The following is a 17,984-nucleotide window of genomic DNA, read 5'->3' on the forward strand; positions in this document are numbered from 1 at the left end:
CTTTAGCCAAACCTCCCGCACTTCCTTGCAATCTTGTAAGATGTGAATTAAAGAGTCTGGAGAGTTACAACCAAAGATGCAGTTTTGTTGTATTGGGTTGTGTCCTTCATTGGTTGTAAAATTACTCTGTAGGCAATCCCAAGCTGCTTTCCACAGGAAACATTTGATTTTTTCATATATAAGCCACTTCCAAATTTTAGACCAAATATTAAAATTTTTTTGTTCATTTTGGGATTCCAGCTTTTTGCAAGCGAATTTTATAGAGAAATTTCCATCAAAAGAAGACCTCCAACAAAGGGCATCACTAGCACCATGAGGGTTAGGAAGTTGGACAAGAGCGATTTGATTAATCACATCAAGATGAAGATGATGATTAAGAAGGTTGAAATTTCATCTTCCAAAAGGCATGCATAAATAAGAGATTTTGGTGTGAAGAATAGATTCAGCACCAAGGAGTGTATATTTAACAAGAGGTTCAGGAAGAGAAGCCCATTTGTCATACCAAAAAAAAATTTGGTTACCTTTATCCACTTTCCATCCGACTTGAGACATAAAATTTTTCCAAATTTGCAAATACTGCTCCAAGTGTAAGAAGAACTTGATTTATAGATCATTGGAATAGCCATTTTGCTGCATTTGTATTTATCCCGAAAAATTTAAACCTAAAAACGTTTATGTTGAGTGATGAGACCCCAACATAATTAATGATGTAGGCAATATTTTAATTATTGAGATTTTTGAATTCGAGTACCCCATTTGATTTATCTTTAGTGACACAATTCCAAAAAAAAACAGATTAGGCTTTTTGGTTCTATCAAAAGAGTTCCAAAAACAATTCCTCGAGCATCTTTCTAGCTCAGCCAGAATATTATTAGGAATGAGCCCCGCTTCTTGTTTGCTCAATTTGAATTATAGGGTCCAGTCCCGCTAAATTTGATTTTGAACAACGACTCCAAACTTGAGAGTTGGAACCCAAACAGAAGGCAAAACTAAGTTTAGCAAAGTGCGCAAATCAATTAGAACAGAAAAATGCAATGGGGCCTCAGGTACGTCATTCCTGCTTAATTAAGATTTACATGATTACAAGAGAACTTGAAGAGAAAAGAAAGGACAACAAAACAAACTGAATTGTTTTCCAATCAAATAAAATCCCTTAAGCGCATGAAAACTCTCTTCTTTTTCCTGTGAATTAACTTACCATATAAACCTTTGGATTCCAGCTCATGATCCCAACTGAATGGCCTAAACAAAAACATCATCATTGTGAAAACATTTACACAAATGTATAACATCCCTGTGAGATACCAACGTCCACTTTTATCACCATTACTGTGAAGCACCAAGAAGAAGAATGGTATGGTGTAGTATCTAAACTCTATAAGAGGCGCTGGAACGAGAACAGCAGCAGTAGCCAGAAAGTATGCCAAAACCCAGATTTTATTTTGAAATTTCCCTGTTTGGCAGAAGACAGTAGTTAATAAGCCATAACGTTATAAGCAAATGAAACTTAAAAGAATGCTTGCTAAGGATTTGTGCTCACCCAAGGTACGGATAATGGAAAGCCATGACCATATATAAAGTGGAACCATAAGGTATTTGATTGACCAGTGAGCCATGATGATCTTCCTCCAGATATAGAAAGGGTAGTGCCGGTTGTCAGCGAGAAGGTATGGATGAGCAACACTGCATTAATCAACCAACAGTGATTACAAAAATGGGAGTAAAACAGTCCAAGAATGCATAAAAAGTTATAAAAGCTGAGTTTATTTTCATCTGAGTGAGCTTCTCATAAACCAGTGTTGCTACATATACACAGTTGAAAGAAGACAAATATAAACAAATAATTAGGTCTTTACATATCTGGTTCTAACTCCGCCTATGTTATATAGCCGGTCCCAAGCCCGGGTAAAGGAGGAGGGTTTGTGTTAGGCCATCAACAGCCAATGTAAAAATTTGTTGAATCTATCATGAACATGGACAATAGACGTTATAATGTTAATGCTAGGTCGTTGCCCGTAAGTAACGCGCTGCATGGCTCGAGTACAGTGATAAGTGAGTTAGAGCCGCTGCATCGGCGCCCGGATGTAGTGTTAAATGAGCAAGGGCTACCGCGTCATTCTGGACGCACGCGGCTAAAGAAGTTAGTCCATAAGAGCAAAATTAGATTTGGTACTTGGAATGTTAGGACATTAAATTGTAAATCTGTAGAGGTTGTAGGGGTTATGATTCAAAGGAAAATCAATATCCTTTGCTTGCAAGAAACAAAATGGCGTGGAGAAGAAGCTAAGGATATTCAAGGTTTCAAACTTTGGTATACAGGAAAAGTAAGTGCACGCAATGGAGTAGGCATCATTATAGATAAGGAGTGGAAAGAACGTTGTAGAAGTTAGCAGAATTGGAGACAGAATTATTTCTTTAAAAATGATATTGGACGTGAGACTGTTAATATTGTTAGCGCTTATGCGCCGCAAGTCGGGACAGAGCCAGTCTTAAGGATTATTTTGGGAGGATCTGGGGTTGATTCGACACATACCACAGAGTGAAAAGATTTTTATTGGAGGAGACTTTATGGGCATGTCGGGAGGGAAGCTGGTCAGTATGCGAGGGTGCATGGTGGTTTTGTTTTGGAGAGCTAAACAATGAAGGGCAAACTCTTCTTGATTTCTCATTGGCGTAGATTTTAAGATTGCCAATACTTGTTTCAAGAAGAGAGATGAGCATCTCATCACCTACAAAAGTGGAGCCTCAAGGTCGCAGATTGATTTTCTTTTGGTTAGGAACACAGATAGAAAACTTTGTAAAAATTGTAAGGTGATCCCTGGAGATGCTGTAACGACACAACATAGGGTCCTAGTCCTTGATGTGTGTATTATGAGTAAAATCCAAAAACGTCGACAAGTAGTAACACCAGGATTAGGTGGTGGCAATTAAAAGGTGAGAAGCAAGATATTTTCAAGCGAAATCTTTTGGATAAAGGAATTTGGGATTCTCAGGGAAGTGCTAACATCATATGGGAGGATATGGCTAAAAAGATACGGGAGGTTGCAAAGTAGTTTTGGGAGAATCGAAAGGTCCTGGTCCGAGAGATAAGGAGTCTTGGTGGTGGAATAATAGTGTACAGGACAAAATCAAGTATAAGAAGAACTTTTTAAAGCCATACATTTGTGTAACAATGAGGAAAATTGGGAGAGGTACCGTATGGCTAAGAAGGAAACTAAGAGAGCTGTGGGTGAAGCTCGTTCTAAAGCTTTTGAAGAATTTTATAAGAACCTTGAGACGAGGAAGGAGAGCAAAATATTTATAAGATTGCCAAGAGTAGGGAAAGAAAATCAAGAGATCTAGAACAGGTAAGGTGTATAAGGATGAGAGGAAGAATTTTAGTTACAGATGATGAAATTAAAATAGATGGAGACTTATTTTTCTAAACTTTTCAATGATGGAGAGGATTCATCTAGTAACTTGGAGGATTTAGTAATTGGTGAAGGAGAACAAAATTTGTCATTCTATCGAAACATCGTGATAAGGAGGTAAAGGAAGCTCTTAAGAAAATGGCAAATGGTAGAGCTAACGGACCTGATTGTATATCTATCGAAGCATGGAAATGTTTAGGTGAAGAAGGGGTGAGATGGTTAACTAAGTTATTTAATGTGATTTTACGGTCCAAGAAAATGCCTGATGAGTGGAGGAGAAGTACATTAATTCCTATTTATAAAATAAAGGAATATTCAGAATTGTACTAACTATAGAGGGATTAAACTCATGAGCCACACAATGAAATTGTGGGAGAAAGTAATTGAGCATAGGTTGAGATTGGAGACAAGTATTTCTGAGAATCAATTTGGTTTTTGCCAGGTAGATCAACTACAGAGGCGATTTATCTACTAAGGGGATTAATGGAAAAGTATCGTTGTAAAGATAAAGATCTACACATGGTTTTTATTGATTTGGAAAAGCTTATGACCGTATACCAAGAGAAGTGCTTTGGAAAGCGTTGGAAAAAAAGGGAGTACGGATTGCTTATATTAAAGCCATACAAGATATGTATGAGGGGGTAAAAACTAGTATAAGAACGCCTAGTGGTCAAACAAAGGATTTTCCTATAAAGATTGGGCTACATCAGGGATCATCTCTGAGTCCTTATTTGTTCAACTTGATTTTAAATGTTTTGACGGAACATATTCAAGAGGAAATCCCGAAATGTATGCTCTTCGCGGATGATATAGTTCTTATAGCAGAGACAAGAGAAGAGGTTAATTGCAAACTTGAGTTATGGAGGAGGACATTGGAGTCGAAAGGTTTTCGTCTGAGTAGAAGTAAGACGGAATATTTATATTGTAAATTTGATAAAGGACTATTCGAAAATAATTTGGAAGTAAAATTGGGAGATCAAATTATACCTCAAGTGGAAAAGTTTAGATATTTGGGAGCCATTATCCAAAATGATGGCGAAATCAGTGGAGATATTTCACATAGAATTCAAGCTGGGTGGTTTAATTGGAGAAAAGCTAAAGGAGTTATTTGTGACCGTAAGGTGCCTAATAAACTTAAAGGAAAGTTTTATCGTACTGCTATCAGACCGGCAATGTTATATAGTAGTGAATGCTGGGCTCTAACGGGACAGCAAGAGCATAAGTTGGAGTAGCAGAGATGAGAATGTTACGATGGATGTGCGGACATACACGTAAAGATAAAATTCGAAATTACGTGAAAAAGTGAGGGTGGCACCTATTGAGAGTGAGAATGTTACGATGGATGTGCGGACATACACGTAAAGATAAAATTCGAAATGAGCACATACGTGAAAAAGTGAGGGTGGCACCTATTGAGGAAAAATGGTAGAAAATCGGTTGAGATGGTTTGGGCATGTACAAAGAAGACCAGGGAGGCACCAGTGAGAAGAGTGGAACATATACTTTGAGTCCGATTAAGAGGTAGAGGAAGGCCTAAGAGAACACTCTTGGAAGTTGTTGAACGTGATCTCTTAATTAATAATATTTCTAAAAGCTAATAAATGATAGAGCACAATGGCGTCTTGCAATCCATGTAGCCGACCCACCTAGTGGGATAAGGCTTGTTGTTTTGTTGTTGTTTGTGTTGTTTCATATCTGGTTCTGTGATAATCATCCAAAAAATCCAAAATAATATCATCCTCATATCCTTCAGTCACTGTAAAAAGGATTAATGGATAGCTAGTTTGCTGCTTTAGAGATTAACTCATACAGTAAATAATTTTCAAGTAGTAAGTTAAGTAGTCATAACAATTAATGGACCAAATAATAATTTATTGGTTCATTAAAAATGTATCAAGTGCTAAACCCTAGATGAAGCATAGACAAAGGAGAAATTGATTATTCGGAGTGATTAGAATTTAAATAGATCGTATTGACAACGCTCCATATTGTAACATAATAAGCAATGGAAGATAGCAATAAAAAGTACTGGGAAAGGGGAATATAATTTTAACGGCACCTCCACCCTATTTATTGACAAGACAAATCAGTTTAAAATTTCAAAGCATGCACATTGTTGCTAATAATCAAAACACGTAATAAATTTTATGTTCTAAATGTGTAATTAATTTTCTGAGCTAACCTGAAAAAGTGTACAGAGACAAAGCCCGCGGTCAGAGCCATGAACCCCAGAAAGAAACCAAAGGTCATATTTTTCCTAAAGTGCTGGAACTGGTCTGTAGCATGGGTGACAGTGAAATTCATAGGAGCCAGAGCCATTACAGAAACCAAACTGAAATAAAGTATCTGAGCAAAATGCGGGGTAACTGCATGAGCTTCTTTGCACCTGAAGTGTCAGAAAGACAAGTCAAAATAGGAGTTTTAGTGGCCCAAAAATTTACATGGGATAATAATAACAGAAGGAATCTTACCAAGAACAATACTCCCATTCCAAAGGACAAACAAAACAAAGGCAACCAATACCATCACAAAGGGGCTGAATGAGATCAAAAGTCCCACTTCATTGCCATAACGTTAAAAGGATTGCCCAAATATCCTCAAGCAGGCCTGCAAGAAGAAACCGGATATGTAGTTATTTTAATATTTCATTTAAAAAAAAAAACAGAGGGAGATGCGAATAACTTTTCTGCAGCCAGGTTACAACGTCACTTGCTCACGAGCATAAAAAAGGCTAGGCACTAAACAAGTAAATAATAAACCTGAAGGGGCAGGAGAAGATGCAGGTGCGTTGGGCATATAACTCTTGACAGTGTCTGTTGCTTTAACGCCCTTTCGCTTTCTCAGATTTAAACCCACTGTACTAGTGCTGCTATCACATGCCAACCCGGGTTTAGTTATAGACAGATCCGACTCTGCTGTTATTGCATTTTTCTTTCCGTGTGTCATAGCAATGTCTATGATCTGAGTACATGCGACAAAAAGTACCCATATAATATTTGTTGTCGAATAACCACTGAGAAGGCTCCAATCTGCATAAATAAAATTGGATTAGTTACTAACACTCTAAAATTTAGCATTTGCAAGTAAAATAAATTGTCCCTTTCACTAAATTTTTTCCCACCCATATTCCATATGACATATCCATAAATTTAATCATCAACATGCATAGATTAAAGGAAAAAAATGCACCATATCAAAAAAGCTCCCAACGTCAAATAAAATATCACTTTAATCACAGAAGCATCAAAAGTGCATACAACAGAGTCCAATAGCCAAGTAAAATAACCGACACTTGAATGTTGATGATCCAGAACAAAAGGGCATGCAGAAAAAAGAAACATGGAGATAAAATTGTACCAAGCTCAGAAATGAAAAAAGGATAGACCTTTGAGTTCAAATAGTATCAGCTAATTTATAAAATTAAATTTCTTGAATATTGCCTTGAACTTTGTGGGCATGCAAGAAAAAAGATAACAGAGATTTATTTAGACAATGACATGGACATATGATGTGATTTTCCTGGTTGCTAGTAAGAACCCAGTAAACAACATTGAGAAACACCTACGTCTGTCTAGTATACGTTCATCAGCCATGCAAGAATGTTAAATGGTGGGGCATCTGTGTATCTATTATTCTAATTGAGTAGAAACAGTTTTACAGGGAAAGAAAATAAATAGACATCGGGAGGCATACATATTCCCAACATAAGATAAGCAACAAAAGAGGAAAACCTAAGAAATTTAAAAAAAGCAAAGCTGACTGATTTCTACATATAAAAATTGAATCTCCCTTAAACTGACAGGATCCAATATAGGTAGGGAGAAATAAGGAAAATAATCTTTATTAAATATGAAATCAGAATAAATTAATAAAGATAAAGGAAAATCTTTATAGAAGATGAGCAAGAATCTTAAACTCATACAACTAATGAAGCCAAAGGAAAATCTCCACTCATATAACAAAATAATGATTGTATTTCCAGATGATTTCTACATGTTGTGCCTTAGTATTTATAGACAGAAAAATGATTAATAATTCCTAAAAATACTCCCATTAATCCATAACTCAGATATGGGGCATAACTATCAGAAAAATAAATAAATAAATAAAATTACTACATAATCTACAATACCCAATACTCCTAAATTTAAGGACCACTCAACAAAACATAAAAATAATCTTAAAAATTTTTAAACAGATAATATCTAAAATAACTTGAAAATAATAATTATTCCTGATATTTCTATAACTACACCACATCACCATTATCCAATGCTACTCGGTACTCTATCATAAACAAACATGCACAGGGTACCAAAGGGAAGCCATAAACAAAGATTATTCCATCCTTTCCCACAAAAGATGCAGGGACAAAACAAAGGTCATGAAATTCTTCTCCAACAGTACAAACCAAAGAGAAGCATAAACCATATGTTGGCACAAAATTTTGCTCTCCTTTTTTGCATCAGAACTATCAAAATAAATCAGAAGAAATACTCCAAAGTGCTAGGACAAACCTAGTGTTCATCAAGTTTTCTAAGGTAAGTTTCTGCCTGACAATGTAGAAAGTAGAAACAAACAGGACATTGCTAAATCAGATCTACACATAGCCAAGAATTCTAGATGGCAGGCAACTTTGTTGAAAACCAGTGCATTAAAAATGCACGCTCAATAGGCGATGCAGAATACTAGAAAAGAGGAGCTCTGGGATGAAAATATTAAATCCACCAAAATAAAACAGACAAATTCCATTGTGGAAGGATAGTTTACAGCATAAACTCCTAAAAATACCTTACCAATGCGCTAAGCCAGTAATTCTTTTTCAAGCATGCAAGATACATAGCCAGCACTGCCGATACAGATGCAACATCTGTATAATAGAGAAAAGTGAAGAACCAGTGGAGGGGATACAAGGATAGAACCACTGCTTGAAGCACCGCCTGTTTATCATCAAGTGTTGGCTTCAAGTGAGTATTTATGTCATAAATAATTATGCTGCATGCAACTGCTAAGACACTATTGAATGATCGAAGAATTGAAGTGGAGCACAAATCAGCAAATGTTGAAGCAGCTTGCACTGTGTAAAAGCCTGGAAACAAAGAAGCAACATGGGCAAGTGAAAGACAGTACCTGCAAAGTTTTAATATTGCAAAGATCAACCTTGGTATTTGACAGTATCTTGTTTTTAATATATATATATATATATATATATTTGTTATAAAAAGTTAGTTATCTATGCAGGACTATTGAAGTTCCTCAGCATGTTCCTCAGAGAAGAGAAGCACTAAACATGGTTCGTGTATCAATCACCATCATTTTCAAATACTCTTTGACAAAATCAGAATAATGCAATGAGATCAGTAAACAAAATTGTATAATTGATAGCTCAACTTATTCTGTACATAGTATTCAATATTTTAAAAAACATCATCGCACAAACTTAATATTTAATGACTTAAGATCCTAATACTGTAGTTTAAACATAAAAGGACAAAAAAAATAATTATAAATTGCAGCAATTTCATCAATGTTATCCTTCTAGATTACTCATCAACGCAACTTAGGGCCTGTTTGGGTAACCCTCAAGCACATTTAAACCACATCTAGGATGTGCTCTTGTCAAATCCAACAAATAGTTGGATTCTCCAAATGCACTTTTGCCAGATGTAAACTGAAAACCAAACATATACTTAATGCCTTGAGTTTAAACTAGAGCAACTCATCTCTCTAATTATCATATTCAAGCAATGGAATATGATAGTTAAAGGGGCTGAAGGATGATAAATAACCTCCTATAAGTCAGAGGGAGCTTAAAATTATCTTTGAATACTTTCTTTGGGACTTAATTGCAGTTTTAATTCCTCCAGTTTTAAAAATTTTCAAATATGGTCTCCCTAGTTTCAATTGAACAATGTTGCCCTCTTCAATTTGAACGAGGCTTCTACCACTTCATCTCCATGTCAACAAGAGAGTTGCAACAACAAAGGTAATTCCCCATCGGAAATATGGCATTGGCATGTCAACAGAAACATCAAGTCAACAGCACATTGACTGAGTGACCTGACAACTAAGAGAGCATATAAGCCTTTTTTTTCAAATAAGTAGATGAAAAGGATAGGCCTAATTGAAACTGGAGATGACTAAATAGTTCTGCAAGAAAACTAGAGAAATAGATTGCTCTGATAATAACTATAGAAACTATGTTGATTTACTGAGAAAATTAGAAGAATCAAAAGAGTATTTATCATAATTCCAGGTCACATAATGGACCTAGTTATAAATCTTATTCAGTAACTCTGTGTCTGCTTCTGATGGCACAGCACATAATATACACAAAATTCAACAACCACTGTATGAGTTTTGCTTGAACACAAATTAGTATTGTGCAACAATCCATAAATTATTTAGGACTTTCTAACCACTGGAAGCCATAGTTAGGAAGTAACTTTTTTTTTTTTTTGTCTTTTTATATTCCTTTATCATTTCATCCAGTCCATCAGATCAATCAGCTATAGTATTAATTCTTTATTCAAATGTATAGGGCAACAAGCATCAAGTTTCCAAGAACATACAGGCCAGGAGGTGTAGTAATCATAGGATCCCAACTTCCAAATCTCCCTTGCAGTATTTCTGAACCTGTGGTATATGAAATATCTCATCCTGCAAAAACAAGAGCATACCATATCGAAACACAAATTTCTTCAAATCATTTATAGGAATTGCATTGATTTATCCCCGAGTTTCAACAACTTTGCTTACCATATATGGCTCAGGAACAATGTGATTGACGAGTATGGTGATAGGAATAACCCACAAGCTCACAATTACTGCAAGAGCTATTTTTCCCATTTCTTCCTATATGGAACAACAATATGAAACTTGGTCCTAGAGACTCAAGGACCAAAAAGTTATCTTGAGGTCAATGCAACTAAAGATAACTTCTTTCCCTTCTGGGGACAGGGATCCTTCTTCAGGGTAGCATGACCAAAGGGCCTCTTTAAGATGATCTTTACACCGGAGCCAGTCCAGGAAACTCAAAAGTGTATAGCATCCAAGAGAAAGGGATATGAAGCAGTGAGGAAAACTTTTCTCACAACTACAAATTGCTTGACCTAAGCCAGGAAAGGGTGAAGTTATTGACATATCTACTCATCAGATCAGATGAAAAAGTGATTATATGAGTTTTCTTCTTAAATAAAAGTAAAAGAAAATTTGTAGGTAACTTCATGAGTAATGGGCAATGAAACCTAAGGATTCAATTACCCAACAAATAGCAACTGCATATAACATTTTTAACAATATCTGATCAACCAATTGTAATTGTAAGATAATCCCAATTCAGTTACAGCAACAAGCAGAAAAATACTAGAGAAGAAAATATCATGCAAAATCCCACATGATAATAAAGCATGTCTAATTTTCATTATGAAGCTAGAAAAATGTGCTTGCCTCCATTCCTTCATAATAAGTGGAAACCTGATGGAATACTTGTAAAAGACATGGTCTAAGATTTACTCATATGCAAGGTTGCAACAAGGACAACAAGAAGCCTTATTCTATTAGGTGAAGTTCACTACCTAGATAACAATACCATTATATTCTATCAATAACCAAACTGTTGGATATATTGTTAATTAAAAGGTCTTGTTCAGCAACTTCATTGAGTGTTTTATTTAGCCTTCCTCTACCCCCTCTTCACAGAACTCAATGCGATCCTCACCAACGCCTTCCTCAAATCTTCTTTGTACATGTATAAACCATCTTAGCCTTTTGAAACAACATAGAAATATATTACTCTACTGATACATATAAATTGGAAATTCATTACCCTCATTAAGTCCCACATGGCATATCAGATTTAATATTTTCTAAAAAAAAACTAATTTAATCCACAGAAACAATAGAAGTCTCAGTTTGGTCCATGTTTTTCAACGAATTCATCCATCTCAACCACAGCCCCCCCCCCAAAAAAAAAAAAAAAAAAGTTCCTTGCAATTATAAGCTTATTCAGCAATGCCATACCTATTGATGGTTACAAATTCAACTGTTGATAAATTATCGTCTCAATTTGTTTATGTTTTGGTGTTTACTATAATTCTATAAATAGGTGCAAAAACACAAATCATTAGTTTGGTAGTCATTCAACCTACTTCCATTTCATTGAGTTCCCGAGTAATTTTTTCTTAACTGTAAAAGAGCATTTGTAACTATAAAATTTGAAGTTAAGAACCTTCCTTGCTTACTCAAGTCTCAGCTCGCAGTCCTTCCCGAGCCAGTTCAACTTCATATCTAACAACAATCTCTCTTGCTCTCCTCAGCATCCCCATTTTCTCAATTGATTATGCCAACATAATATTCCCAGCAAAGTTTCCTTTTTCTATTCTTCCATAATTCACTAAAAGATTCCAACTTTTACTGCATTCGCATTCCAAGGTCCAGATTATTTATTTCCTCTAAAACCAGAACATTTTAAACTCACCTCTCCAGTTATCTATCTTAAGTGAAATCCCAAAATGCATAAGCATCTGGAATTGAGGGCATTCGCAAAGACATAGAGAGCGAACCTGAGGAGGATACACGACCTGTGGTAAGCAACACTCAAGATCTTCAAGGTACAAGCTACGGGGTCAGACGAGGATCTCGATGGCAACGGAGTGACTCTCGAGGACAACGGGATGGTGGGAACGAAGTGCAAGTGGTAGAAGTTAGTTATTGGAGATGGAGAAGGCGATCAGACGGCGGAGAAGGCGACTGGAGATGCAGGCGGGGGAGGGAGAAGCTGAATGAGAAGATTGCTTTGACGATGGAGGGCATTTTGGTCCGTAAAATTTCAATCTGGGGAGCACATTTTGGTAGCGTGACTTAACGCTCAGTTTGGATAAAAAGAAGAGTTGAAAAGGAAAAAACATTTCAGAAGAGAAAAAGAAAATTAAAAAAAAATATTATCACTTTTATATTTAATAGACAAGCAAATTAAGAAGAAAAAAATAAGCAAACATTATAATAATATAATACCCTCATCGTAAAATATATCATTTCTATATAATTATATTTATAAAATAAGTTGAAAAATTATATTAAAATAACATAACTAAGTGATTTAAAATCAAATTAGTGATAAAAATGAATTTCATGTTATTATAATTTAGTAAACATATGTTATTTTCTATTTAAAAAATTAAAAGTATGTATTTTTAAATTAATACAATAACAATTTTTGGCCTAAGTTTAAGGTACTGTCTACAATTCAGATCCTTATAATTGATAACAATTTACAAATAAGCTCACTCTTGACCCTTTTGTAGCAATAGAATTCTATAACAAAGTGTAGGCTAATAACTTTACGATAGTGGAAGATTGAAAGAGACTTGTGGAGAGGAACAATCTATAAATGAAATATCTCAACAATTTTTCTAAGTGGAGGTGGTATGGGGAAGAAGAAGTATTGCTTGAGTTAAAAACTGTTCGTGTTACAAAAATAAGACCAACAAAATGTAAGAGAGCAAGAAAAGTAAGAAAGAACCAATTTCTTCCCAAAATCTCTCCATGTGTGGAGAGAAAATTTGAGGGAAAAATATGGTGAGTTTTATATCTCATTTTCTCTTTCACTTTTTCTTTCTTCTACTTTCTTTCCTTGTCCAAAGAAAAAAATTTATTTTCTCTTGATTTTTTTTCATATTTTCTCTCATCCATACAAAATATAAAAATAAAGGGAAGGAAAGAGCAAGGAAGAAAAATTAGAAAAAAATAATAGAAAATTCTCTGTTTGACTATAAAGGGAAAAATAGAAAGGAGGTAAGAAAATGAAGAGCAAAAAAATATAAAACTCATATATTTTAATTTTAATTTTTCTCTAAATATGAAGGATTTTTTAAAAATATCTCGATCAGCAATTTGTTTATGAATCTTTTCATTTCTTGCATGTTGCCTCTCTTCATTTTTGTTATAATTTTTTCCTCCCCTTAAAAATTTAGATTAATCATAGATGAATTGAAGAAAGAAAATTAAAATAAAAAATATTTTTGGCTAGCATCAGGTAAAAAATGTTACAATTATATTTTTATTTAATCAATAATGTACAATAAAATTATATAAATAATATGTTTAAAAATAAAATTTATTATATAAATACTTTTCTGTAAATAATAACATTATTATTATTCATATGAAATTATAATTTTCTTTAGTTTCATTTTATCTCATTCAGTCAAGCATGGCGAGATAAAAATCATCTCTCTCTCCTTTTCTCTTTTCTCATTCTCTCTCCTATCTCTCTTCCTATTTTCCTCCCGAAGTCCCACACAACATGAGTCCCAATGAATTTCACGATTTCCTCCTCACCCTCCTAGCTTTCTCGCGTCCATATTTAACTTGACAGTATAGATTAAATAGTTTAATTTTTTATTTAGGAAAGTAAAAAATTAGTAAATTTTTTATTATTAATCCGTAATTTGAACTGTCCATATGAATAGGAAAGGTTCAAATTTAATATTAAAAATATTTATAAATTTATTATCCAAATATTCTCTAACTATTTTTAAATTTAAAATTTTTAACTCATAATTTTGTTAAAAAATATAAAAAATGTATGTTAAAATATTATATTTCATTTTTAATATTTTATTATCAAAATAAAATTTATAAAATCATAAAAAAATTAATGTTAAATTTGCACTGTCTAGAATGAATCTGTATAATCATTTTGGGCTTAGACCCAAATAGATCCATAAACTCAATTTTTTTAAACTGATCACTTTTTAAAGTTAAGCTCTTATTTAACGGGTTCAACGCAAACCCATAAGCTCATTTAAAGAAAAAGTAAATTTTTAAAATAAAGTTCAACATTATACCAAAATGCTACTAAAGGATACATAAACTTAGGATTTTGGCAGGTGTATTAAGAACATTAACCATGGTGATTAGTAATTTCATGCTTCAGTGATGAATCGCTTACAATTCAGAGCAAAAAAAGAACTGAATTCAATAAGGAGGAACAAAATCCGGAAAAGGGAATGACTCACCTCTACTCCAACAATGCCAAAATAGAACCATCAGAACCTCAATAAAGTAGTATGACATTAATTTGTAAATAATGACCAAGGAACAAGAAGCAACCACGACAGACCATTGGAGTTCTGAAAGTCAAAACAAGAAAACATGATATAACACGAGAAGGTAATAGTAGAAAGCACCAAAAAGTTTTGAAAAAACAGCAATAGTAAAACTGAAAGATCTAGTTGGGCTCATAGGCCTTGACAGTCTACTTAAAGGCAAATCCTGTTTTGTTTGCATAGAATAGGGGGCCCCGAGAAAACACAGGAAAGCAAGTCTTCTAACAACCCGAAGTGTTTCTTCACTCGCAGAAGTCTCCTCCATAGATGTGACTGATGCTGCAGTGAAGATAGTCTTCATGGGTGTAAATCATGTCATTAATTGGCAAAGCTCTGTGTTTCATTTTTTTTTTAAAGAAAAATAAATAAATACTAAGCTTCATAGGCCAGGCCGCGGGAACTTGTTTTTATTGAATTTCGAACTTTATTATACTAAATTTTCTTTTTCTTTTTAAGTCTGAACCTTTTAAAAAATAATTTTAAATGAGTGACCTGTCCTGTCAAACATGATCCATATTCTCCAATCTAATTCTATTCTACTAATTTCAAAATTCTGATCCCAGTTTAAAATCAATTTCCTTTGTGGCTCATGCCAAACAAGGCTTAAGATGATAGCAAGATTTTTTTTTTTGACAGTATGATAGCATATTTGATTCGGATTAAAGGATATTTTTTACTTTTTAATTATTCATTTAAGGGTATCTTTATCTTAAATTTATATGTGATATAATTTTCTCCTTCAACTTTGAAAATAGTGCACTAGGACCCTGTCATTAAAAAAAATTAATGTTGATCATTAGTTGATCAAAAAATCACATAAAAGATCCAAAAATTATAGAAAAGAGTTTATAAAATTGCAAAGAAGCATCTTATAAGAAAATTAATATCGATCAAGTTTTTTTTGAAGTCTTTTTTAATCAACTAATGATTAAAATTAATTTTTATTAATGACAAAGGTTAAATTGCTCTATTTTTAAATGTTAAAAAAATTATATAAAAATAAGTTAAAATTTTAAACGTTATAATTTAAGAGTCTATTTACTCTTTGAGTTCGTTGAACATGTGTGGAGGCTTCTATGAGGAGGGGAGAGAGATTTTAATGTGAAAGCCTATTTGATTAATCCATTTAAATTTATTGGCCCAACTTTAGTTACATATCCCAAATGCAATATTTTAGACCTTAACATAAAAAAATACATAGGAGTTGGTCTTGGTTTGGATTTAACCACAACCAAACCAATCTACCATGAAGTTTATGGGACGGGATGAGATTGAATTGAAACATTCTTGTCTCGTGTCTCATCCCAAAAAAATAATCAAGAAAGAATTTTTGTTCTGTATTTCATCCCATCTCATTCCATTAAAAATTGGGACGAGAGCGGAGGGAGATCAATACGTCTATTATTTCAATAAAATGGACAATGTGAAAGAAAGGCCTATATAATAATATTCATTGGTTAAAATTTTAAATTATATAATTTATTAAGTTTAAAACCAAAACAATGTGAGCACATAAATTACATCAATTATTAAATTACATTAATCACAACTATAAGTGTATAATTTAAAGTTAAGTATACACAAGATATAACACATTATAATAATAATTACAAGTGACCCTAGGTTTATAAGAGTGAGATCAACAGACAAGTCTAGCACAACATCAAGTCGTTATTTTTTTCTTTAATTGAAACATGTTAAGTTAGTTACTTTTTCCAAAAATAAAGCAAGAGATACGACATAAACAAAATTATTAAATATGTAAACATAAGAACAAAATATATTAATATAATTAATATATTGTAAAGAATATTATCATGTATTGCTTACTCTATATCATTAAAATTATCAATATAAAAAAGTTTAATTTTAAATAAGAATATCACATATTTAAATTATAAATAATATAAGTATAAATTATATTAACATAATTAATATATTTAATATTTATTTTTAAAATAAAAAATAATATATATTTATATTTATATAATATTCAGGACGGAACGTCACGCATCTTATCCCATCCTAATTGTTTTTGTGCTGAGACAAGATCTGATCTGATATAATAAGAACGGAATTCAGATGGATGCAAGATGAATACCTCCAGTGAGAATCAAACCAACAAGATGGATTTCTTTTGTGTAAAAAAAAAAAAAACACACACACACGTGAACACGCTCATGCTGTAATCTTTCCATTTTTTCCCCCTCCTTTTAATGTAGTTTGCTTTCATTTCCAAAAGAATGACATCTTTTTAGCTTTCTGTCCGGCCAAAACACGGACTTCGTTCCACCTCATGAAAACAAGCCGACCCCATTGTTTTTTTATTTATTTTAAACATCAAAATTCAAAGCACATTTTTCTCTGACATCCCCTTCCGCTCCGGCAAACCCGAGACATCTCATTTACTACTGGGCCCATTTGTATCTTAGTAAGATGCACTCTCCTTTGAGTATTAATTAAAAATAAAATTATTTAATTTCACGCTTCTTAAAAAATGAGATTAATATTTTAAATTTATAAAAAATATTTTATTTTTAAATTTTTTTAGAAGTGATGGTCAACTTATATTGTATTAATAGATAAGACATTTTTATTCTGAACTAATTTTTTAATTGCCAAAAACTTTGTTTTACTGATGTGACATGTACTGTTTGATTTCATATAAAATATTTTTAATTGAATATCATCCCTTAATAAAATAATTATTTATTTTTAATTAATTTTATTTTTTATATTTATTTTTATTAAACACTCTACAATAAATATAAAGTCATTATCAATAGTGGTATTTTAAAAAAAAAGGCAATGATTACGTCTCAAAAGACTAAAAATGACTTATATTTTTTAACATCTAACCTTTTAAAAAGTACTTTACATTTTTTGATGGAGGAAGTATTAATTTGCCATTGAATTCTTCTTTTAAAAACACTGAGCACTTTAAAAATATTTTTTAAGAGTATTGAATACCTTAAAATTTAATAAATATTGTTAAAATATTACATTTTTTTATATTTAATAATTTAAATATTATTATTTATAATTATTAATACAAAATTTGTAATTTATTTTTAAAATATTAACAACTCAAATTACTTTTTCAAAAATTTATGGATTACTTGTAACTTTTATATATCAATCCTACTTTTAATATTGATTAAGTTCCTAAATTTTTTATATCATTTTTATAATTTTTTTAATTAACTAATGATCTTCTTTTAAAATATTGTACCATCTAAATTTAACACTCTCTATACATTATAATGTTAAGGGTAAAATAAAAAGCATAACAAATCAGGACTAACATATCAATAAAAAATACTTATTTAAAAAATATTGACTATTCTATTAATGTGCTATAAGAAAAGCTACTTAACAAAAAAATAATGAAGAGATAAGAAAAAAATATTTCTTCGTTAATTTGGAGGTTTATTCCTTTTATTTTAATATAAAATTGTAAAAT

The 17,984-nt window shown here is 32.6% G+C and overlaps 1 protein-coding gene across 1 annotated transcript; it reads right to left on the bottom strand.

Annotated features, from left to right (window-relative positions):
* Positions 1-1,041: 1,041 nt before the first annotated feature.
* Positions 1,042-11,363, bottom strand: LOC129288042 (dol-P-Glc:Glc(2)Man(9)GlcNAc(2)-PP-Dol alpha-1,2-glucosyltransferase-like). Its single transcript, XM_054924361.1, is given in 12 exon segments — positions 1,042-1,220; positions 1,223-1,453; positions 1,541-1,683; positions 5,593-5,794; positions 5,879-5,973; positions 5,975-6,017; positions 6,170-6,412; positions 6,415-6,439; positions 8,207-8,540; positions 9,983-10,025; positions 10,028-10,070; positions 10,170-11,363. Coding segments are annotated over 12 exon segments (1,518 nt in total). The 5' UTR covers positions 10,260-11,363; the 3' UTR covers positions 1,042-1,194.
* Between the last annotated feature and the right edge of the window lie 6,621 nt (positions 11,364-17,984).

This window comes from Prosopis cineraria, unplaced genomic scaffold (genome assembly GCF_029017545.1).
Source record: "Prosopis cineraria cultivar Desert tree isolate PC_DT_omini unplaced genomic scaffold, ASM2901754v1 PC12, whole genome shotgun sequence".
NCBI classification, from domain to species: domain Eukaryota; kingdom Viridiplantae; phylum Streptophyta; class Magnoliopsida; order Fabales; family Fabaceae; genus Prosopis; species Prosopis cineraria.